The sequence below is a fragment of the Anopheles arabiensis genome, chromosome X, assembly GCF_016920715.1.
Source record: "Anopheles arabiensis isolate DONGOLA chromosome X, AaraD3, whole genome shotgun sequence".
In the NCBI taxonomy this organism is placed as follows: domain Eukaryota; kingdom Metazoa; phylum Arthropoda; class Insecta; order Diptera; family Culicidae; genus Anopheles; species Anopheles arabiensis.
The window spans coordinates 1,350,001-1,374,500 of NC_053519.1; the positions used below are offsets into that span (position 1 = coordinate 1,350,001).

Here is a 24,500-nt window from a genome sequence, read left to right on the forward strand (position 1 = left end):
CCAAGCATGTTGGCACGGGAATTAACGCTACATAAGCGTGTGCAAGAGCCCGTGCATGATGCACTCCAGAAACAAGGCTTATTAAAAAATCATCCTCAACCGGGCGGTGCCAGCGCCGGGCAAACTCATCACACAACACTCCGCTCCACCTCGGCCCTTTGCTGGACATGGGGGGGGGGGGGGTACGGCTGCGGAAAGGCGGGTAAAGTCTATTTCGCACTTCGCCGGTTCCCGGTAACGGATGCGCCTCTAAGACGGCAATCTGTAGCCGGAGCCATCTCGCTGCGGCGTCCGGCAGTGTGGAGCGATGAGTTTGCTCGAATGCTCGGTTTTCGTGCCTCTGCTTACCGGCATCATGGTGAGGGATGGGATTTTTTTTTATATTAGTCTTTCTCTTCCTCCGACGCACTCCACCTACGCATTCTCCTACTTTTTGCTTCTCCGAATCACGGCACTGAAGCAACGTAAAAACAAAACGAAAAAATCATGCTTCCTTCTCCAGTTTTCCAGTTGGGTTCTTACAGGAAGCAGACTTCAAATGAGATGCAAATGTAGCGCTGGGATGGAAGAGTGGTTATTTTTTACCATAAGGAAAAAGGCTACTCAAGTTACCTGGCTCAGATGCGGAGAGTTTCAGTGGTGGGCCGTTTTCCGGTGAGGCGATGTAAAAACCTGCACCGAATGAACATCTGCTAATTATAAGGTTAAAAATAGTTTACCATGCGATAATTGGCTTCTTCTGTTTGAGCAGCACATTTTGGACTCATTAAAACACACACACACACACACACACACATTCACACACACAGACACCACGTAAAGTGCACGTATTTTCGATTGAACGTATCCCGCCTGCTGTTCGCTTTACGGTCTGGCACATCAAGTAAAGTGCGATAAATAAATGCAAAAGCCAAACAGTGTTTACTGTGCGGCACTCAAAATAGGAAGCACCGGAGTCCGGAGGGATTGAAAAAAAAAACTCATCAAAACCAACCATTCCACTGGACACAGGGGGGTTGCTCTGAGTGTAGCTTGCGCTAATTAAAATGTTGTGACGAGCTGTTAAGCAATTAAGGTGCGGTGGGTGGCAGCCTTGCAATTCGAGACCCGTGTATGCGATCCCGAGCACGACGGGGAAAGGGGTTTGGAGTGGGTTGTGCCAGTAAGCAAGAGCATCACTTGATGCGCTTAAACCAGTCACCAGGGTGGGTGCATTTGCGTACCCATTACTGACAGTGCTGCGGCCAGTACTTACTGTTGCTTTTAATTTTTTGGAGGGCTACAGTGTAATGTCCATTACATCGAAACCATTTCACTATTGAAGTAGAACGGTTGATAGGCAATACGTTTAAGGTTTTTTTAAATAAACTGTTTGTGTATGTGGTGGGAATGTCTTGTTAAAAAAAATCAATTAAAAAGTGGACCATAATTAACGCCTAAATTTATGTAACGTATCGATTTTTTCCAACATAGGAGGTAACCAAGAGATATCGAACCGGACTAAACGATACCGACCCACGCAACCGAACAAGACTAACGATTGGAAACTCGGGACATGGAACTGCAGGTCCCTCACAGCACCTGGAAGTACCCGCATTCTTGCGGACGAGGTGAGGGCCCGTGGCTTCGGAATTGGTAGCACTTCAGGAGGTGCGCTAGAAAGGAGTGACGGAGCGCCCGCATCGCAGTGATTGCATGATCTACCAGAGCGGTGGTGAAAAGCGTGAACTCGGTACGGCGTTCCTGGTCTTAGGTGAGATGCGGAAACGAGTCATCGGGTGGTGGCCGATCAATGACCTGATGTGCAGGTTGAGGATTCGTGGCAGGTTCTTCAACCTGAGCATTATAAATGTGCATAGTCCGCATCTTAAGAGCACCGATGACGATAAAGACAACTTCTATACGCAGCTGGAGAGGGAGTACGACTGCTGCCCACAACACGATGTCAAAATTGTCATAGGGGATATTAATGCTCAGGTCGGACAGGAGGAGGCATTCAAACCGACGATAGGAAGTGTCAGCGACTACTAGCTGACGAATGACAACGAATGACCATCCGCAGCACCTTCTTCCAGCACGCACCTCGCTTCAGATACACCTGGAGATCACCGCAGCAGACATTATCCCAGATCGACCACGTTCTCATCGATGGAAGGCACTTCTCGGATGTAATCGACGTAAGGACCTACAGAGGAGCAAACGTCGGCTCAGACCATTTCCTGGTTATGGTTAAGTTACGCCAAAAACTATGCGTGGCTAATAAACTGCGCTACCAGCTTGGGGAAGCGCTGCCGGAGGACACCACTACCGAGGCGATGTCTCTCAATGACCACTGGCGTATGGTGGAGCAAGCCTTAACTTAAGAAGAAGGAATGGTTTGATGATGAGTTGAGACGAGCATTCTCCAAGAAGAACGCCGCGCGTACCCGCATGCTCCAGCGCGAGACCCAACAGAACGTGGAAGACTACAGACGACTGAGGATGCAGCAGACCCGGCTCTTTCGGGACAAGAAGCGCAGCTTCGAAGAGTCGGATGAGCAACTCATGCAGCAGCTATCCCAGTCGGGGGAAACTCGCATGTTCTACTCGCGAGAGGTGATCGACAGGTGGAAGTGCTACTTCGACGGACACCTGAATGGAGCAGAGATGCCGGAGCAGAAGCAGAAAGCATAGTAGAGCAGCCCTACCACAGCCAGCATGACGATGACGAAGTGCCGCCGCCATCTTTCGACGAAGTCATTGGTGCCATCAAACAGCTGAGGTGTAACAAGTCAGCTGGCAGCGATGGTCTAGTGGCCGAACTGTTCAAGATGGGTCCGGAGCGGCTTGCCGTCATCATTCATCGGCTGATTATAAGGATTTGGGATCAGTAAGAACTACCGGACGAGTGGAAACTGGGTGTCATACAGGTGTCAAGGCGGCCTACGATACCATAGATCGGAATGAGCTATGAAACACCATGCAGCAGTACGGATTCCCTGGGAAGCTGATACGGCTGTTGAGGGCCACTATGGACGGGGTGCAGCGCAAGGTGAGAGTGACGAACATGCTTTCGAATCTCACCGGGGTCTGAGGCCAGGGGACGGACTCTCCTGTTTGCTGTTCAACATCGCTCTGGAAGGTGTCATGCGAAGCGCGGGCATCCGGGGCACGATTTTCCTGCTTGCGAAAGTACCTGCTTGCCGGGGGCTCTGTACGTGATAGAGCCCGACTCGGAGGCAGAGTATCAGTTGACGGCGACGATCTCGAGGTGGTAGAGGAGTTCTGCTACCTTGGAACGATCGTAACTTCGGACAACAACGTAAGCAGCGAAATCCGAAGGCACATTGTTCAGGGAAGTCGTGCCTACTACGGGCTCCACAAACGCCTGCGATCCAGAAGACTCCAGCAACACACGAAATGCGCCATATATCGCACACTGATTCGTCCGGTAGTCCTCTACGGGTACGAGTCTTGGACTATGCTGACGGAGGACGCCAATGCACTCGCCATTTTCGAACGGCGGGTGCTAAGGACTATCTTTGTCGGTGTGTGCGAGCAAGGCGTGTGGAGAAGGAGGATGAACCACGAGCTAGCAGAGCTGTTTGGCGGTGCTGATATCCTGACGGTCATCAAAGCCGCCACTTTTTAAGCTCGTTAAGAGCAGCAAATTCTATCAAAGTGCTTTGCTTACAGTACAGAGAAGCAAACATTCCGCATTCGAAACGAATTGTTGAAGCTGTAACTGCACCAACATGCACTCCACAAGTTGTCCACTGGTTAGCAATGGTTTTCATTACTGGAGGCTCAAAACTTGTGGGAGAAGTTGCAAAGGAAACAAAAAACTTCCCTGTTTAGCGTACAAAACACACATTTTTCGCAATCACTGTCACAAACAAGGCACCAACACTTCAAGCACACCGCTCACTGACTCCACCGAACATCACCCGATCCGGTACAGGCACCACTTAACCACTTTATGGGAGAGTTTCTCATTTGCCGTTGCCCTTGCCACCGCGAATGAGCCGAACTTAGCATCCATGAGTTGACATGAAACCATGAAACTGCGTTACACCACCCTCCTCACGCTGTGAGGAATGTGAAATATGATCGGGCCCGGTGGGGTTTGTTTTGAATCGAGCAGGAGAGAGCGAGAGCGAGAGAGACAGAAAGAGAGAATGAGTAAAGGAAAGGGTCAGTAAATGTGTTTCCAAAAACCCTCGAAAACGGCCAGTTGCTCGATCGCTCAGGCACGCACGTACACACAAAAAGTGCACCCCGAGACTTCGCTAATGGGTTCAATTAGTGATGCCACTGTCCATCTGGTTGAATGAGAGGGGGGGGGGGAGGTAAAGTTAATTCGCCCCATTGCCGCATTTCCATTTCATTGGGTACAAGAATAATAAAAAAAAACAGTGGGGGAAAATGTGCCAGCTAGAAAAGGAAATTGAGCGGACATGGATGATTTTTTGTTGTTGTACTCTTATTAGTTCTTTCCGTTTGGGTTTGAGTATTTTATAATTCACTTCATAACTTTTTAATACATTTCTTTTGTCCCAGTATGTGGTTTTCTATTTTTTTTATACACTTACATTTTTATTACGCTGTCCTATAAGCACGACATTATGCAATCACACCCGTGATTGTATCTTAAGTAAGGCTAAGGCGTTTTTCTGTAAAGTGACGCAAAAATAATGCCATCAGCCGGCCAGAAGCGCCTAAATGTATGCAATTTGTTCAGCAAAAAGGGCAAAATAATTGGCCTTGAGGTTTTAAATTCGTTATCCGACTACCTTTGCCTTTGAGTTCAACAAAACTTCACTTTAAGGTTTTCATTCTATCCAGGAAAATCCTATTGTTGTTTTTTTTTTTGTGTTTTTTTGTTGCGACACTTGGATATCGGAACGTACCAGCAAAGGGAAGCCCGATGAACAACACATTGGCCGAGCCCGAAAACTCGAACCGTCAGGGTGTAACTAAGCTCATGGATTAGCCAACCACACCCGCACACATACACACACACTCACTGACATATACACACATAGAATCCCTCATCAGTAACAACAAAAAATACTAGCCAGGAACAGGAAACATGCCCAAATGTGCCTGTGCCTTTTCATAGAACACACACACAAAGGTACACACCCCCAAAAAAAACAGCCTCCGATTGGATCTGTCGACTCCAGGAAGGATATCGTTAGCTGCTCACATCGAAACGGCATAGACCGGAGCGACCTGTGTGCTGATGGGGGTTGTGGTCGTAAGCTCCTCTCAGGATACGGGTACGTAAATGTTAACAAACAAAAAAACGGTCCCGATGCAGTGTAGAAGCAGGGAAGTAACACCAAACCCGACCCCAAACCAGAGCATGCTTGCGAGCGCTGTCGGCCCAAAACAGATAGTGGATCAGGATCAGGTCCGATTTGCCATGTTACCGCAAAGCAGGAAGCCCGAGAGCGTGCGACAGGGAGCGACCCATTTTGCCAGTGCCAACATGTAGCGCCCCCGGTAGCGCCGTAGGTCGGTGTGGCTTTGTTGGCTTACTTTTCGATGTTTTTATTTGCCCCCTTTCCTCCCCTACAGCCGGCGGGCGACGATTTTATGCTGGATCCATGTAGCGGATGCGGTTTAGCTGTCGAAGGCTGATACCGCCCAACGCCCGGGCGGTCAGATTAGCACCTTCCTTCGCCCGGCTAAGAGTGTCGATTTTCGGACAAAAGTATTAAGACGTGTACTGGATTTTTGCTTGCTAGTGGCAGGATTTAGAGACAGTGCGCCCAACAAGCTCTTCCTCGGAACTGTCTCGCATTAAGGCTGTGCAGCTGTGAGCTCTACATCCCGTCCCTTTCAGCAAAGGGAATAAACAAACCAAAACGACAACAAAAATGCCTCAAAATACTGCTACCAGCTAGTCTGAAAGGCTATCGATGGTTCGGTTAAGCAAAACTCTTCATTTAAATAACTGTCAATTCGCCTGTTTTTTAAGCAACCACAACCGAACAACGGGCAACTGGTTTTGTGAAGCGTAAAATAAAGTTAGTTTCTATGCTCGAACTACCAGTGGAGGACGGTGAAAATGCAAAGAAAGTATGAATTCAAAAGCTTCCCCCGGCACGGAATGGCCACCAATACATCTGCCTAACCCAAAGAGCGAGGACGCAAGGGTAAGCAAGGAGTAAGCTGATGAAGCACTTGCGGCAGAGGGAAGACAAAATTACCATTTATAATGATGACAAATAGGAGAGTGGTAGCGTCGGATGCTGTTTTAAGAGAAATTATCTTCCACGCTGTATTACAACGTCCTGATTTTTGTTTTGTTTTTTTTTTTTTGACATTTGCTAGCAAAAACCCACAAGCGGCTAATACGCCCCAGCTTAGTCTATCCGCATGACATTTGGTTGATGTTTAAAGCCAACAGTAAGGCGAGCCCGAAAAGCGCACGCACGTCATCACCTTTACCGGCCCAGTCGAAAGCAGTCGAAACTAATTAAAAAGTCTGCCTAGTACTGCGTTCACTGTTGGCTTCACGTTCACTGTGTGTGTATGTGTGTATGTGTGGACTTTTGTTGTTGTTGTTCTCGGTCGGTTGTTTTCTGTGCGGTAAACTGGAAGGAAATTTTCTGATTCGCGGCACCAGTTCCGCAGGTCAGGAGCGCCGCAACGAACGCAGCGATGAAATCAAACAGCTCGACAAAAGTTGCACACCGTTCGTTCCTCCATTCGCCGCTTTCTTCCCAACAGCGTACACCCGACCGGCGCTCGCGAGGGCTTTGAGGTTATTTGCCAGATTTCCCAAACTCCACGCTTACGGCTTGGCTTTACCTTTTCGCTTGTATTTTTGGTCCTTTGCGCTGTTTTTTTTTTCTATCATTTTGTTTTCTTCCTCGTATTCCGTTTTTTTTTTTCTGGCTACTTTATGGTGTTGCTTTCCCCTTTTTTTGATTAGTTAATTATTCATGCCAAGCCGGAAAGCCGGGACACGCCGCGTGTGTCCTTCGGCATGCCGCTGTGAGTAATGTGGCGAAAGGATGGCGGGTGGTGAGGGCGGCAAAACAAAAACCTCAACCCGATCTCTTCTTGGCACACCATTCCGGCCCGAGTGCTCTGTTGGTTTAGTTTCGCTTTGCGCTTTTTTCCCGTTTTTTGGTTTGCCGACTTTAAAAGCAGCTCCCAGCCCAGTTGGGAAGCGAAAGCACTGCACGCGGCGCTCTTGTGTGTAGAAATGTGTATGTGGGTGTGTGTGTGTGGGCTAGTTGGCTGGTGTTTGCTGTTTGTGTGCTAATCATTCGGTCGGGAGGTTTTCTTTATCCCGATGCTTCCGTTCCCACGCGGGCGGGCGCTGGCGAAGGGTTTGGCGAGGAAAGACACCAGCATGAAGCATTTCACACGATTCTCCATTTAGGACTTCATTAATCTTAGCCTGGCTGGTTGGTTGGTGTCCTTTTACTCCGTTCGCTTTCGCATTCCGGAGGGAGTTTTCTTATCAGCTACGCTTAAAAGTAGCGCCCCATCCCCCCCTCCCTGAGGGGTTGGGAGTTGCATCACGGGCGAACCAGCCGGAGATGGCAACGGGCTGTGTGTCTTGGTACGCGATGGGACCTAATTTCATGGCTAATTTACTGTCCCCTCCCGTTTCTGCGGACGTCTGTCACAGACGCAAGTCGAAAGAGTCGGGAGGGTAAATTTATATCCAGTGAAAATCATTTGTCTCGCCCGTTCCGCCGTTCAGTCCGGCTTGCCGCTTGGAAGACAACAGGCAGAAGATGGGAAAATTCTTGGTGCACGATGAGCAAGCGAGGAACCCGATCAATGCATTCTCTCTCTCTCTCTCTCTCTCTTCTTTCGTTCTTTATATCCCACTTTTTGTTTCTCTCTCGCACACACACACACACACAAACTCATAAAACCGAGAAGCAGCTACCGAGTGACGGAAGTAAGAGCAGCAGCAGCAACGGCATCGCCGAAGGAAGGACTGATTGCAGTGTGCCCGGTTCGACAGCGACCGTGTGGCTGTTGGGAGTGACTGTGCTGCGGTAAGCCGATTATGATTGCCACGGCCCGGTCGGACCGACAGCTGGGTCCGATGCTCAACTTTAACTTACCGGCCCCCCTGGTGCCCTGGTGCATTCGCCTTGAGGGGAAGGAGACAGGTGGGGCAAGAACGAGATGATTCAATTCCGACTGTGCAAGCTGATGTGCCCTCCCTGGCGTTGGCCACACTATTGGACGTGAAGCTGCTGGCGGGCAACACTTCATGCGGCATGGCTCTGTCCCAGGGGGGTGTGCTGGGAGGGAAAAGAAATTTCGAACACCCTTCCCCGGGGGCACCCGGGGACCTTGCAGGACGCGCGGCTTCGACAGATGGCGCTGTTTATATGAAAGTCTCGCACGCCTTCGTTCCTGCACCTTACAGGGCAGGCAGGTGCGGACGGGCGGCAGCACATATTTATTGATATGCAAATGTCTGCGAGCTGCAGACACTAAGAATTCGAAAGGATGCACACATACACAGACAAACCTGGAATCACTTATTGGTGGACAAGAAGAACGAGAAGGTTGTTGTTTTTTTTTTTTGTTGTCGGACGATTGTAAGCGTGAAGTACACCTGCAGTGCTACCTGCAGTGCAACCAGCACCATTACTCGGAGAACCTTTCCTCGGTTAAAGTATTGATTTTTCACTTCCGAACGTTGACATCAGGCGAGTAAGATGAATGGCATTAATTACAATGAAACTTTCTTAGAAAAAAAAGCTGATTGATAGAAATCAGTGATGCAATCACCGAAAAAGGCAATCATTATACAATAAACGCACTTGACACCAACGGGAGCTTATCGCGCTGTTCAATCGACTGCTACAGTACACAACATTATAGATGTTTTACTTAGATTTTCACTTTGCGGATGGATGGCCATTTTATAATTATTGTAAGTATTGGCGTGAGCAGTCGATGTTTCCTCCGACGAACATTTGCTTCCCTACGCGATGCCTATCGATTCATTTTTGCAGTTCAACCCACTTTAATCGTGCTTCACAAGATGGATGAGTCTGCATCCGAGTCATGTAATACACGGATGTGTCTGCGTTGCATCGATTCGATGCGGTCTAAAAGGTGCTGAGATAAAGGCCTTCAGACAACACAGGCATACTCCGCCACGCGACCGTACAAGGCTGCCGTAAACAGCCTAGGCACTAGTTGGATCCCTAAAATCCAATCCTAACAGTTATCTATCGGCTATTTTCATTTGAGCTGCAATAAGAATCCAATGAGCAAAGCGGAAGCGAGCCGGAGTAAACGTTTCACAAAAGTGTTCATAAAATACTTCGTTTTGTTGCTATGGAGTGCGATTTTACGTTTATTCTACTCATGTTTTTATATGTTGATTTTATTCTCTACCAGCATCAAAAACAGACTAAATTCAAAACAATAATCCACAAAAGCACGGCAACCGATACATTGTCGATTGCGATAACTTTGATGCCTTCGATTCAAGTAGCGAATGCAAACATTAATAAAAATAATTTGAAAAAAAAAAAATCTATATAAAGTAGCATTAATTGGGAGGTTCAAAGAGAACTAAAATCATTTGATTCTAAAACATGTTATAAAATATTGATTCTAAAACATGATAAAAACTATTGATTATATTGATTGAAAGTCGCTGAATGTTTGTTTACAAAGCTGTAACAAAAACAACCCAAAAAAACCGAAATGAAAATGTTTATTACATTTTTTATTGTACCCATGAAACCCGCTTCAAATTCAATTAATAAGATGGTCTAAAAACAACAAAAAACATCATTTATAGTGATGGGAAAAATGAAGTTTTTGTCGGAATCGATTCCGGCTAGCTCCGCAGTTTTCTGAAATCGATTCCGGATAGTAGCTCCAGAATCAGTTTCCCGAATCGAATCCGGATTCGGCTCCGGAATCGGAATCGACTCCGGAATTGGTTCCGGAATCGACTCCAGAATTGGAATCGGTTCCAGAATTGAATCAAGAGTCGGAATCGGTTCCGGAATCGGCTCCAGAATTGATTCAGGAATCGGCTCCAGAATTGATTCAGGAATCGGCTCCAGAATCAATTCCAGAATCGGCTCCGGAATCGGAATCGGCTCCAGAATCGGAATAGGCTCCGGAATCGGAATCGGTTCTGGAATGGACTCCGGAATCGGGTCCGGAATCGACTCCGGAATCGGTTCTGGAATCGAAGTCAGCTCTCGAATCGGAAATGACTCATAAATTAGAATCGGCTACCAAGCGGAGTCAGTTTCGGCATCGCCATAAAAATAGGCGTTTGGGTCCAATCATACTACGTATTGATAACCGCAAAATTTACTTCTAAAAGATCCATTCTCATTGAGATTTCCGGATTAATTTCGCTCAGGAGTCATCTCCGGAACCGGCTACGGATTCGGCTCCGGAATTGGCTCCAGAATTGGCTCCGGAATCGGCTCCGGAATCGGATCCGGAATTGGCTCCAGATTTGGCTCCGGAATCGGAATCGATTCCAGCATCGGAATCGGCCCCGGAATTGATTCCGAACACGGAATCGGAATCGGGTAGGTCCGGTTCCGAGCTCCCACCACTAATCATTTACCCTGACCACAACATACTCTGCAAGTGCTGCTTATAAAGTAGCATGTAACTTACCTCCATCGTATCGCAAATGCTCTGCACATGGCTGGCGGTGTGCGACGACTGTGGTCCGAAGATGGCGGCCACACCAACACCAAGCAAATGGCACACTGTGAGTCAGAAGTAGAAGAAAGAAAGAAAAAATAAAACAATTATTCCCGATTCCGCGAAGCTCTTTCATTGCAGCACCACCACTGAAACGGAAGTGAACGAACTTACCTCGTTTCGATGCTAGAAAGCTATCCTGCGGCGAGATACGCTCGATCTGTGCGAGCAGTTTCGAGCGGGGCAGTATCGTCCGGTCGGAGTTGATCTTTTCCACCGCGTACCGGAACGCTATCTCCTGATGATCGTCGTCCGGATGGAACAGTCCACCTGGTACCGAGGAATGCGCGGCAAGCAGAAGGGAAACAAAATGTAAAAGAAAAACCGTATTTGAAACAGGTGTTTAATGAAACGGGCAGGCATGGTACGGTGCGCGAGATCACCGAGCGGGGCGATAGCAGACGCAAAGTTTCATTTAATGTTGCCACACCTGGCCAGAGATGTTCGTTCTTATCCCAGCAGCGCAGCCTTTAGTTGAATAAAATGGTCCCAAACAAAGGGCATTCGGATTCGGAAACTCCTTGGAGATTAGAGGTGGTCGGAAGACACGGGGGCAGCTATTTGGTAGAATGAGTTTTACTTCTCTAACGTGGAATGGGAGTATGTGGAGCTGGTACAATGACCTCTGTGACCTTGATAAAGTTTCATATCCTCGCCATCCTTCGAAAAAATGTCTTAATATTTACTTTTGCCTTCGATAAGTAATGGTTCTATCTCAGTTTCATTTCTTTACATCTTTTCTTCCATCAAATATGCTTAAAAAGCCAACTTAGATTGAGATTAGTGTTGTTTAGTTCAAGCATTGAGATCTTGTTCACACACACATTTCTGGGAAAACGTGCTGAGCTGCTCAAAACAGCCGTACTTCCCTCTGCCAGTTAATTAATGATTCCACACAATAACTAACAAACCGCAGCTTACTGTAAAGCACCACTGGCATCCGAAGTAATTAAATGATCATCGCTCGAAACCGACCTCCCTGTTTCCGTGAAAGCTTGCATCTCCCTTGTCCTACTTCCCTCCCCTCCAACGCGAAAGCCAACCAAAAGTTAGGCAAAAGTTCACGCCCACCATTTCAGCCCGACACTTGGGCCGAAGTTTAGCCACCGAACGCATCTGGCGAGTGCATCTTCCGCGCTCGAACGCTACCCCCGAATGGTTTGGCGTTGGCAGGAAATTATACTTTGATAGTGGCAGGAGCAACAATACCGTACGCTTGCGGCTCAACTGAAACCGGGAGCCTGAACTGAAGAACTCGTTCGAACTCTTCGCTTCTTGTTCGACGTCCCCGGAGAAAAGAAAACTCACATCCATAGCAGCAGGTATGTCTGTGTGTGTGTGTGTGTGTGGATGTATCTGCTGACTTGACTATTCAAGATGCTGGTGTGTGTGTGTGTGTGGCTGTGTGTTCAATGGACAATTGTATTGGTAAAAAGGAACAGGTGAATCAAAAAAATGTTCATCGACTAACGTCTATATTGAACAATCGGAGCGAGATTTCGCTGCTGCCTTCATCGCGCTACCAACATACCTAGTCCTCTCTCCACATTCTTTCGTTTCTCTTTTATTTGTCGCTTCACATTTCAAAACTCCCAGGTGACAATTGCTTGTGTGTGTATGTGTGTGTGTGCCAAGTGTGTTGATACGGAATGTGGAGCATCGTTAGGCGAAGCTGTCTGCTGGTCAAGCAGTTCGTTTCCATCTGTCTTTTTTTCTTAATTTCTTCTGTTGCCTGTTTTGATCGCGAGCGTTGCTGTGCAAGCTTATGTAGCGACGAACGAGCTTAACAAAGAGCTGCACACAGAAGAATAATAAGAAGAAAATCCCACATAGCACAATAGCACGCTTTTGAGGAAGTTTTCTGTTGCTGACTGTGGATTGGAATTTTGGTACTTGCTCCCATGAGGATGTGTTTGCTTGCTTTAAAAGTGTTTTTTTTTTTTTACTTTCTCTCCAATGCATTGGATTTTTTTTTACAATCTGCTTTTAATTCTACCTATATTCGTAGCGACACTTAGTGGCGCAAAGGTATCTATAGAGTAGAGCAATTCATTCCCAAATTAGAGCCAGATTGGTTTTGCAAAGGAGTTCGAATTATTGCAATATATGATTCAAAAAGCCAAAAATAACCTTTGGTTCGTTCGGTAGACTTAATGTAATTGTAGCTTTCTACGGCCTACTCCGTCTCGTGGACGGTATTAAGAAAGAGGAGCAGTGCTCCTGAGCAAAAACATTAAAAAATTGCTGGCATTGCTATCTATCAACGGAATTTACCAACGAAGTCTGGCCACTCTTTATGAGAATCGAATTTCCCAACAAGAGCAACGCTCTTGAAACTTGGAGGAAGAACAAATTTTTTTTACACTGCTATTGCAACTCGGTTTATTTGTTATTTCTGGGGTGTTCTTATCAGGAGCCTACGTGCTCCGCTAGCGATACATCCATTTTCTTGTTTAATTCTTGTCAAGTTGGCAATATTCTACCTGAATTATGTTTGGTTTAAATGGGATTTCTGTCTAATGGGAAAATACATGTAATGCGTGTTGCCTATGCATGGGCGTTGTTATTTCATTGCCTAACTTACGGGTGTGTTCTGCCTATCTCAAAATCCAACAGTAATAGTTTTTAAATTGAAAAAAAAACTTGAAAAACAAGGTAAAAATTTAATCCTAGTGTCCAACAAACGCAACGCTTCGTTGGAGCAAGTTATTAAGACATATCACTGGTTTACCCGGTCGGGTTACAGCACCAGCCTTGTGCTACATTCTTTTGCTTCTTCTATTTCTCTCGCTCTGTTTCTTTTTTTTCACTCTCTCTCTCTCTATGCTTACAATACCCATGAGTGCCTCCATCCGTTGCGAGATCGATTGTTTTTGCTCATCTCAAGCTCGGCGCTCTCGTTGTGCGAGCTGGCGGCAATATTTTCGGCTTCGACTCGGGGGAAACAAAACGAATTCCATCCCGGTAAAGCTTTTGTTCTGCTTCTTCTTCCTTTCCCCCCCCCTACCTCAACTCCCTCTCCTCAACTCGCTCTCCTACCTATAGAGTGGCAGCGATTCGGTCCGGAGTCGCCCACATTCCAGCCGCCCGGATATCGAATCACCGAGCGTGGTCAGGCGAAGGGTGGGGGGGGGTTGCAAATTGGAGGGAAAGGGAAGGCGTTCGCTTCCTTCGCCCCCGCCTGAGATGCAGTGCGGTGAATGCGTGAATGTGCTTGCAAATGACGAGCGAAACGCTGCGCATCCTTTGCTTGCAGCTCGCCGCAACACACCTGTCCCCGCGTTCTTTCCCGCGTCCGTAGGTTTGCTTTCGCTCTTGCTCTTCCCGCCTTTGCCAACTGCCGGTGGCCGGAAATGAAGAGAATCCAATTCACATTCACCAACGACCCCCTCCGGGCAGGCTGCGAATGTGGAAGGAGAGGCCTGCAAGGGTGTGTACTCGATGTACGTGAATCGAACCGTACATCAACAACAACAACCCCTCTCGAGTCGAGGGTGATCAAGTGATTTGTTCTTTGACGAAGAAAAAAAAAAACACTCCTTCCAGTACCTTCCTCCATCTTGGAAGAGCAGTGCGAGATGGATACTAGGAACCGAAGGCAGCTCCACTCTCCCGCTCCTTCCAGCGTTTTTGGAAAGCAAAATATCACTTTTATCACACAAGTGTGTTGTTGTTGTTTTTTTTTTTTGCCTTACTTCTACCCTTCAAGTAGACTATCACTAGTACGGTTTGCGCCTGTCTGTGTGCGGTGAAAATATTTCAATCACAGCGCGATCGGGTAAGCAGTTCCGCACCGGCCTTCTGGGGCATTTAGTAACAAAAACACAACGACAAGCGAAGAGCTGGGCTTGACTGTAAAAAAACACCTTTTTTTGTTTAATTGCATACCGTTAGGCGCACTTGAGTACGCTGTAAGGGTTTAAGAAACACATTTGCTTCATAGAACTTCATGTTTCACCTTCATAGCCGAAAAATCATTCTACGAAAGTGTTTACGCTACCCAATTTCCATCTTTACATGGTTTTCCAGAAGTTCTTATAGCTGTGGGACACTTTTTTAACTTTTTTTTGCGTGAAATGAACTTAATGTTATGGGAATTGGACTCTCTAGTACTCTTGTTGGACAAATCCAACAGGAATGTCCAAGGAGCCTGTCCAAAAGGGTGCCATAGAGTCCAATTTGCTACATATGCAGTTCACTTCCAATAAGACAAAGTCAAGGAAGTGTCCCACAAATATGAGAACCCCTGGAAAACCCTGTAAAGCAATCAGTTCTTTTTGTTTCCTCAACCTTTTACTGCCTTCACACGCACACAATCAGTATGCATGCAACACAAAACAAACCCATCGTCATCGGGGCAACTACCCCGGTTGCCTCGGTGAACGAAAGAGCACGTCCCTCAGACAAAACGTCCTCGCACTCTGCACGGCTTGGCCGGCAGACGGGGCCAGCTGCCAGTACGGGTTGATAATTTTCCATTATCAGATTAAATTCCCGTTTCCCAGGGCAGCTCCCTGGCCACCGTTGCCACCCGAGCAAAAAAAACAACCCCCCCAATCGGTAAGAAGCTGCGGCACTACTGAACTAGCGACGAAAAGCGATTGCTTTAAAAGCAATTACGAGCATTGCTTTGGCCGGGCGTACCATCGGACATTGGTATCGAAAGTTATTGGCTGTGTGTGTTTGTATATAAGTGTGTGTGTGCGCGCGTGTGCGGTAAAAGTGATGCTGCTTATTGCTTCACCAGCAGCGGTTTTCCCTTTGGGGTCGCTGTTGCAGCATTTCAGTTAATGAAATTGACACTACAATTAGCATAATAAGAGCGCAGTCAAGCGAAGGTTGTTGGTTAATGCGCGCGCGCGTGTGTGTGTGTATGTGTTTGCTGTTTGTGTGTGCTCATGATCGATTGGTCAAAACTCAGTACAATTGGCAACCATTTTTAACTCAGTGTACATTGCATACTTGCATATATTTTATTGGTTGAATGTGTATTAGAAAAAAAAGCTATGTTTAGTAGTCAACAATACAATATATGATACAATGTAGTCAATTCTATTGCATGGTAAATAAAATTATCTGACAAATGTCTAGTGAACAATCAAATAATTAAAAACAACCAGAACAAACGATACTTATGACCAGTGTTTATGTTTTTGGTATGAACCAGGGTTTTGCCTTTATCGTTTTAATTCGGGTAATGTTTATATAAAATAAACTGTTCCATATCCTTACTTACAGCTCAGGCATATACATAGTCTCTTGGTCAAAATATCTAATAACTAAATATTTTATATCTAACCGTCGTCTCGGTTTATTTTCTGATTGACAATGTCATACAACCTGATCTTGGTTTGTAAGCGATTCGTTCAAAGTTTTCCAAAGATTGGTTTGATTATTCATAAAATTTTAAACTCTTCAATCATTAATAGCAAATGCTTTTTCCTCAACTAAAGAATTGTAATAATTTCATGAATTCTTTTTGATTATTTAATGAAACAGTTAATTTAAACGCGATTAATTAAAGTGCTTCATCTGGTACATTTGGCATCCTGTATATAAGATCTAATAGAAAGTAGGTAACTAGGATGAAAAAATGACTCGAACTAGTTTACAGGGTTTTGGACTCTATGGGACCCTTGTTGGACAGGCTGCTTGGAAAATCCTATTGGATTTGTCCAACAAGGGTGCAATAGAATCCAATTCTCATTACATTAAGTTCGTTCAGTTCCTGGAAAACCCTGTATAGATAACATGGACGTAAATTAATTAATAGACTACTGTGAAAAGATCTTTATGCAAGTTTGAGTGGATGCACAACAAAACGGGTAATAGATTGCCCACTGATCGAGCTGGATATTTGACGTATCGCCGTACAAATACGGCTTAAGAAAGGACATGGTTTCGCCTAATGCAGCGATGTCAAACTCATTTGACCCCGCGGGCCAAAATGCCACTGAAAATAGTAGCACGGACTGCAGCCTAGTTTGTACGTAATATTATATGACACAAAATCAGTATGTTAGCAGTTCTTTTCATTTCATTTTGAGATGATAGTTACGTTACAAAAGTGACAGAATTGAGGTAAGAAAAATTTAAAAAAACATATAGCTGAACCAGTTTTTTTTCATTTCTTACTAGCGAATTATGACTTTTGATGCTGTCTAAAGTCCATAAATTACAATAGGTCGTTCAATCCAGTTCAGATCTTCATATTACAGAGCAGTGCAAGGTGTCATACATGTCCTTAGTACCCGTTATTTCCTCCCTCCTAATCTCCATAGAAATCTCCATGCGGGTCACGGGCCAAACCAAAAGACCTCGCTGGTCACATTTGGCCCGCGGGTCATCAGTTTGACACCTCTGTCCTAATGTTTGTATACGTGATGGTTCAATAATATTGATTGGTACTGAAGATTAATTACATACTACCGATACGTTTATACTGTTGTCCTTTATAACGGCTAAGCTGTTTTGCTAATGTCTTAAATCAAGAATGCCTTGTGCAACAGCTTTTACATAAAAAGAGCAACCTTTACCCCCCCTTAAACCCATGTATTTTTTCCCGAAATTGAAAATACCCGTTTTGGTACATTCCTGATTATGACAAACATTGAAATAACTAGATACACCCCAACCCAATCCGTTGCGAAACGAACTTCAAGTCATAATTTTAAAGCTAAAACAAACCCCTCAATGCGATAACCCGAAGCTACCGGGGAAGTGGATATCTTGTACCTGGCTTGATGTATCTTCTCTTACTTTTCTCCCATCCCTTCGCCCCAAATTTACAAGTCAAATGTCAATTACTCGTGCACACCTCGTCAGGGCTTCGTTATCATCCTACCCACCGGGTGGATAGATTGTTGCGGTACAGATAAAGCTCCAAAAGAAGGGATCCAACAGCACACACACACACAAACAGACACCCTTCGCTAATGATAAGACAAACAATGCACTGTATTACACCGGCCCGGTGTACACAAAAGCCTGCCCGTGCGAGCGAGGATCAGATTTTTGTGCGGTGCGGCTTTAGATTCCGGGGAGCTGCTTTATACTTTTCTTTTCGCTCCCAGCTGTCTCTGGCTTTCTCTATGTTTGCCACCGCTTGCCGGACTGGTGGGATTTTTCCTCGTGTTAAATGCCGGAAAATTGCAGCAATTAACACTCCTTTCTTCGAAAGCGGAGCGAACCCTTTTTGTCACCACGTAATGTTGTTGTTTTTCGGGCTTCTTTCCACTGTTGCGCTGGGGTTTTTTTTTTGTATTCCTTTTCGGCGCTTTTGTTTCCACTGTTTAGTGGAAGAGAGAAAGAGATAGCGTGTTTGTAAGAGAGAGATGATGCAAAAAAGGGATAATGCCACACCGCATTGCCTTTTGCTATTTTATCGCGATCAGAGAAACTCTGGTAGCATCGCACCGGGTGGTTTTCTGGGCCACCCCGGCGGTCTTCGCTCCCACGGTGGAATTTTTATTCTGTGTTCCCCCCCAAAAAAAGGGGGCTGTCTGCCCGGGAGCAACAGCACCGGCAAACATCAGATGCCCGCAACGAGAAACGAGAGAGGGGGCTTTCGGGACCGTTGCCTGGGCTGAATGTGCGTTGATCGTGGATAAAAGCTGCATGGAAAATATTTTATTACACCATAGGTTTGCCACTGGGTAACAAAACTCAATCCAAACTTTTACAAAAAATGGCTTTTCTTTTTTTCCTACGTTAATTGTGGTGAGAGGTTTCTTCAAAGTCATATTTGATGGGCGCGGGAAAAGTGGGAACGTATTTCATTCCTCGACACATGGGGCCATGTGCAGTTGATGACTTGCTCATCCAACGTTTGCATTTACGTGCTGCATCAGCTGCTCAGTCAGCTAGCATAAACAAACGGGCAAGAAAAGAGTGCAGCAAAACCATTAAAACCTCACGCGAAAAAAGGTAAAGTTTATAAAGTCTGCTGGAGACGCAGAGTTCTCTTTTGCCCTGCTTAATGGAGACGCCTGGTGGTTACACATTTATCTGCTCGGTGGAGACGCCTGGTGCTTCACTCATTTCAAGCAAAACACGCACCATAACCTTCAAAAGTATTTATTTTTAATTCTTTCAATTATCTTGGCAAATGCCCGCAAATGTTTAGGTTCTTTTCCACCACCAGCATGCGTTGGTTTTTGTACGACGAGGGATTTTATTTGTTAAAAATGCAAATCACTGCTCCCACAACAACCGTGATGCTTTCTTCATGGTGGTGCGCATTATCAGCAACAAACGGTTCATAATGCACCGGGAGGAACAAACGGTTGGATGGCGTTCCAACTGGCGATTGCAATGGGATGGCCGGCGGGACGACCGAAAATAGGCGACAAACACACACACACACACACACACACAAACACACACAATGGAGCGGAAGTGGCGGGCCAAACACGTATCCCGGGCAGCAGCCTACTCGCTCGGCGCTTGGCTGTCCATCAAACGGCGTCTGACCGGCGTTTGCACCCTCAATGTGTCTGTCCTCGCGCTCCTATGCCCCTCCTCCCCCCCCCTCCATTACACCCCCCATCCGCCCCAAGCCTGTTGTGCCATATCTTTGTCACTGTCATTGTGACGTTTGTCTCGTCGGCATCACCACCGAGACAGAGAGAAATAGAGTGCCCGGCCGACCGTGCACAGAACTGGCCCGTGTCAGGTTTTGTCGTTTTAATTTCGAAACCACCGGCCCACCCACCCAGCCTGCTGCTCGCGATCAACCCGCTCGAAACGCTGCATGGGTGGCACGTTTGTTATCTCCATCGTGATGCCGCCATCTTTCTGCTTTTTGTTTTGTTTTTGTTTTTTGCACCTCCCTCGCTCGTCTCTCATCGCTCACTGTTATTTGCGAGTCGCATTTTGACCGTCCGTCAGGCGAAGCTCAACCTCATCAGCCATTCACGAGCTCTGGCCGGTTGAGTGTGTGTGTGTGTGTGTGTGTGGTACGCCTTGACAGAGAATGGCTGATTCGGGCAGACGTCAAGCGTTGGGTGCGATTTCAAATATTTTGCACCCACCGCTGCTCACCAGGAAAAAGCTACCGCATCGGCATTTTCCCCGTACACCGCGACACACTGTTGCTGGAATGCTGCCGTTTGCTGTACATACGCCCTTCCCCCCCCCCCTTGCTTGCTATTGTCTCGTTCACGTACGAGATGCTCAAGGGCAGCAAGGGGACGGTGTTTTATTGTCAAGCATTTAATTTGCATCAGCAGCCAGCGGAGTTCAATTGCTAAGCTGAGCGGAGCTGAGCATATCAGTGCGTTCCATTTAACACATTCTTTGTGGGGTGGATGGAAATGTAATGCTTGAAATAAACAACTTAGGCGAAAGGGTACGTAGAAGGGGATAAAAAATAGATCCAACGGGGACAATGCGACCGCCACTAACGTTTGTCATTTGTAGTCAAAAGAAGTTTCTACCCTCGCTTATTATCTGCAACAGGGCGGACAACCATTAAAATGTACTCCTTCTTGAACCCTCAATTGTAAACAACCATGCTTGTAAATGTTTTAAAAAGTTTTTTTGCTATTATTTTAAAATGTTATTTGCATTATCGAACGGTGCATTGAAAGGGCATTCAACGCGCCAAAGCTCATCACTCTATTCACCATTATTCAAAAGCTCCCCGGCCGACACTTCTGGGCTGGTGCCAGGTACGAGCGTCCATATCGTTCGGGCCCAGTAACTGATCGCATCGTTGATTGTCATTCAAGAGGGAGTGGGGGCGGGTGGGAAGGTGTGATAAGAGGGGGTGATAAAACGATGATAGCACTGTTGGGTTTGCTGCCCCTGCAGCGGGCCGACATTTCAGCGAAGGGCCTCGGAATTTTACCGACGGTGCGGTTGTGGCAGGTATGATTGATAGCTCCTGGAATGACCACCCCACTGTACCGTGCCGTGTTTCTGCGTGAGTATGTATGTGTGTGTGAGTGAAGTTCACTAGTAGTGAAGCAATTTTGCAAAATATCCCACGGCGTCATGTCGTAGCGAGCGAACGAAAAACCGATGAACCGTCTTCAGATGAAGAAAAATGGATGTCACCCAACTCAGGGCCAAGAATTGGGCCTTAAAAGAAAAACTGGAGGAGACCGGAGGGTGGAGGAAAGCAAACACGCAAACCCATTCCACGAAACCGACCGCAATCATCCGTGTCAGGAGAGTATACGGGGGGGACAATAACGGTATCAATAAATTATGGCAACATTTATGATGCATCTGTCACTGATTTTTTTTTTTACCTCACAGCTTAGCAATGTTGTACAAATATTTTTTTATTGTCTGGTAGGGAATTCTTTGAGGAAGAGGTGGTGATTTACTTTGGCTAGTGTTATTTAGAGAGGTTTTAATAAAATAAAAATAAGTTGAACTAGGGCAGCTTCGTGTTCGCATGCTATAAACCTGCTTTATTTGTGTAGCGCCTAAATGTATGCAATGTGTGTAATTTGATTATTAATTTAATTTAATTTAAGAAAATCAGAGCTTACGTCCAAAGATTCTACCCAAAATCCAAGATGTCACATTTATCACATTCATTTAGGCGCTAAGGATGGTGCCCACAAAGTATTGGCGAGAGGGAATAATAACGGTATCAATAAATTATGGCAAATTTTACAGGGTTTTCCAAATCACTTGCAAAAGTGCACATCATTATTCACCGCCTCTAATGTGTTTTTGAACAGCTGTCCAATGGAGTATAAGCGTCATAATAAAATTTCCGTTCTTACACATGATTTTCAACACATCACAAAGATCTGTCAATCTCAATCCCACTTGAGACGTTTTCAAAATCATGTGGAAGAACTGTAACATTATTGTGATGCAAATAAAGCATTTGATCGCTGTTGAAAAACAACTCGCAATAAATTAAAAATGTTGTAGACATCAGAAATTCACCAGGAAAGCCTTTATGATGTATCTGTGGCTGTATTTTTTTTACCTTTCATTTTAGCAATGTTGTAAAAATCTGTTGTATCTGTTAGAGAATTGTGTACGGAAGATGCGATGATACACCTAACCTGGTGTTATCGACCGAACTTTTTTTTGAACATAAATTAGTATAACAAGGGATGATATGGGGTCGTATGCTTAAAATGTATTCTTAATTTGTTGCGCCGAAATTTATGCAAAATGTGCATATTAATTATATATTTAATTTTTAATCTATCACGAGGGGCGTGCTTACAAGAATTACTCCTAGAAATGGTGTATTTTGGTGTAGTATGGTCCACAAAAAATACGAAATAAAAATAAAAAAACTGGCCATTTTCCAGGAAAGATATATCTAAATTTAACATTTCTACTGCAGCCAATCAGCCGGCACCTCATCTTTCGCCTCGTTTCACATCGATCAAACGTTTGCTAAGCGCGCCGCGGTAGCTTTTACGAACGTTTGTACCACTCTCTCCTTCTCTCTCTCTCTCTCTCTCTCTCTCTCTCTCTCTCTTTCTCGATCTTTCTTTCTTTTTATCTCCAACACCACCACCTACAAACCGCACGTTTCACGCGTCAACACCAGACCCAAGGATTTGCCATCGAAACCGACTCGGTGCCGGGTCGGGGAAAAAACCCCTTCCTGTCAGCAGCAGATGCTGCTCGCCTACACACAGGACGGGGTGGAGAGGGGGATGGGGGCAGAAGAAGGTGGGACTCCCTCCAAATTTTGGAGCACGTACTTTGGCCTCAAGAGAACGAGCTGTGTTTTTAGGCACGCCGAGCGGAAACTATTAGAGCGATGGGAGCAAAAAATGCCTACATTGAGCGGGAGAGCGGAAAGGGGAGGTGGGGGTGTGAACGTTTACTTCAGAAATAGGGGGATGAAAGCATTGAACAACAATCGATTCGTTACCGGGTTCAACTCAGGGCTCGAGGCTTTTGCCACTCCATACGTAAGGGCGAACGGGTTGCGCCGAAAGTTATGCAATCTACAGCGCATACTCATACACATACACACACACCGTTTCGTCCATATTAACCCGGTACAAAATGGGCGCAAAGAAAAAAGCAAAAAAAATACTAAGCGTGCACTTCCACACTTCTCCGCCCCTTCCCCACCCCTACGATCTTAAATCTTTTACCATACCATCAAACAAAATAAGAAAGGCAAACGGCAACAAAAAAAAAAGAAAAAAAAACATTTTCCGATACACTTTTCTTTCATTGGAAAATCCTTTCAACGTGATTAAACTACAACAGCCACACGTCACCCGTCATCAACGAGATTTTTCGTTGCAGTTCAATCACATTTCGGTGCGTGCGGCTGGCTTTGTGGGTGGTTTTAGTATGTGTAACGAATCTTTGCAAAACTGTCCAAACGTCGCCCAAAGAAAGATATACCGTACGGCGAAAGATGACTTCAAACGGAGAGAGGGAGAGAGAGAGAGAGCATCGCTCGGCTTTCATCTTTTCGTGTACATTTTCTAAAGCCATTGGCTGGTGGGGGTTATTTTTCCAATGAGACTTTTTATGTTGTGCCGAAATGCAACAGCGTACAAAGAAGACGGTTCAAACACCACGATACACCACAAAACTGCACAAGGTTCAAAAGATAGTTACAGTTGGTGAGCAGAAAAAAAACTATGCCCAGCTGTAAAGCTGACCAAGCGCTGGCACCAATGCAGTGGACCGCGGTTTACCATGTTTCAATAACCACCCGTTGGGAGTGGTTTAAGCTAAGCCGCTGGATAAGCTTTAAAAAATTAAAATCATAAACACGAACAGGAATGTAATGGAAGCAACAACAAAAAACAGCACAGCGAAACGGGAGCAAGCAATGCCGCGAGTAACAGTAACGCAAAATAATAGCAAAGCGTGCGCCCGGTACCTTGACTTTATTTAATAAAGCAACGCAAACATGGCTAACTACAAATTGGATGGAGAGATGGAGCAGCAGCAGCAAAGCTGCGCACGGTAGGAAGGGAACGACGACAAAAAAAAGCTTTACTCTCGCCTCTGCCGCCCACCCAGCTTTTGCAATGCAATGCGCTACTCACGCTCGCGTACAAAATTAGCTCTCGGAAAAATCGGATTAATTCCGATACACTCGGGACTTAAAAAATCTTCTCACAAAAGCATTTCCCTTACTTGCGCCGCCCTACTGCCTCGTGAAAAATGCTAATGCTTCGCGTGCTCTGTGTGTGTGTGTGCATGTGTCTTCCCTTCCATTTTGGATGCTTCGTTTCGCTCCGCGCGCTTGCCCGAAACGGGCCAATTTATTGCTTATGCAGTGGTTAAGAAGTGCAAAATCGAGGAAAACATAACGGAAAGCACCTGCAGAAATGCGGGGAATGGCTAAAAATATGAATGTGTAAAGCTATTGTAAGGAAAAATTGTACACTACTCACAAGCTGCTCGAGAAATCGGTGGAAAATGGAGCGTTTTTTTGTGCGCTGTTGGTCCGCAATTTTGCTTACAACATTCCGCGCTCAATATTGCATTTAAATTGAGCATTTAAGGGTGTTTTTGTGTGTGTTTTTTCTCTTTCTCTCTCTCTCTCTCTCTTTCTCTCTCTCTCTCTTTCTCTCTCTCTCTCTTTCACACACACACACTTTTTTCTCGTTTCACTTCGCATTGGCTTTGACTACGAATTTTGTTCCATTCGTATACATCCTTCCGAGCTCTCAGGGCTAAATTCGTTACATCGAAATGAATCGAATAAATTGTAATCATTTTAAGTACGCTCACACAAATTGACCCCCCCCTCCCACCTCCGCACCTACGAGCGAGATTAAATGCATGGCGCAAGAAAGCGGGCATGGCAAACA

The 24,500-nt window shown here is 45.8% G+C and overlaps 1 protein-coding gene across 12 annotated transcripts in view; it reads right to left on the reverse strand.

The window, feature by feature from the left end:
• LOC120905906 (glutamate receptor ionotropic, kainate 2) overlaps positions 1–24,500 on the reverse strand; it is a 108,108-nt gene that overhangs the window by 70,100 nt on the left and 13,508 nt on the right. For all 12 annotated transcript variants that reach the window (XM_040317234.1, XM_040317228.1, XM_040317227.1 and 9 more), the window contains 2 exons: positions 10,837–10,992; positions 10,633–10,727 (listed from right to left, as the gene is read on the reverse strand). In XM_040317234.1, the coding sequence (XP_040173168.1) occupies positions 10,633–10,727; positions 10,837–10,992 (251 nt within the window). The remainder of the gene's footprint in view (positions 1–10,632; positions 10,728–10,836; positions 10,993–24,500) is intronic.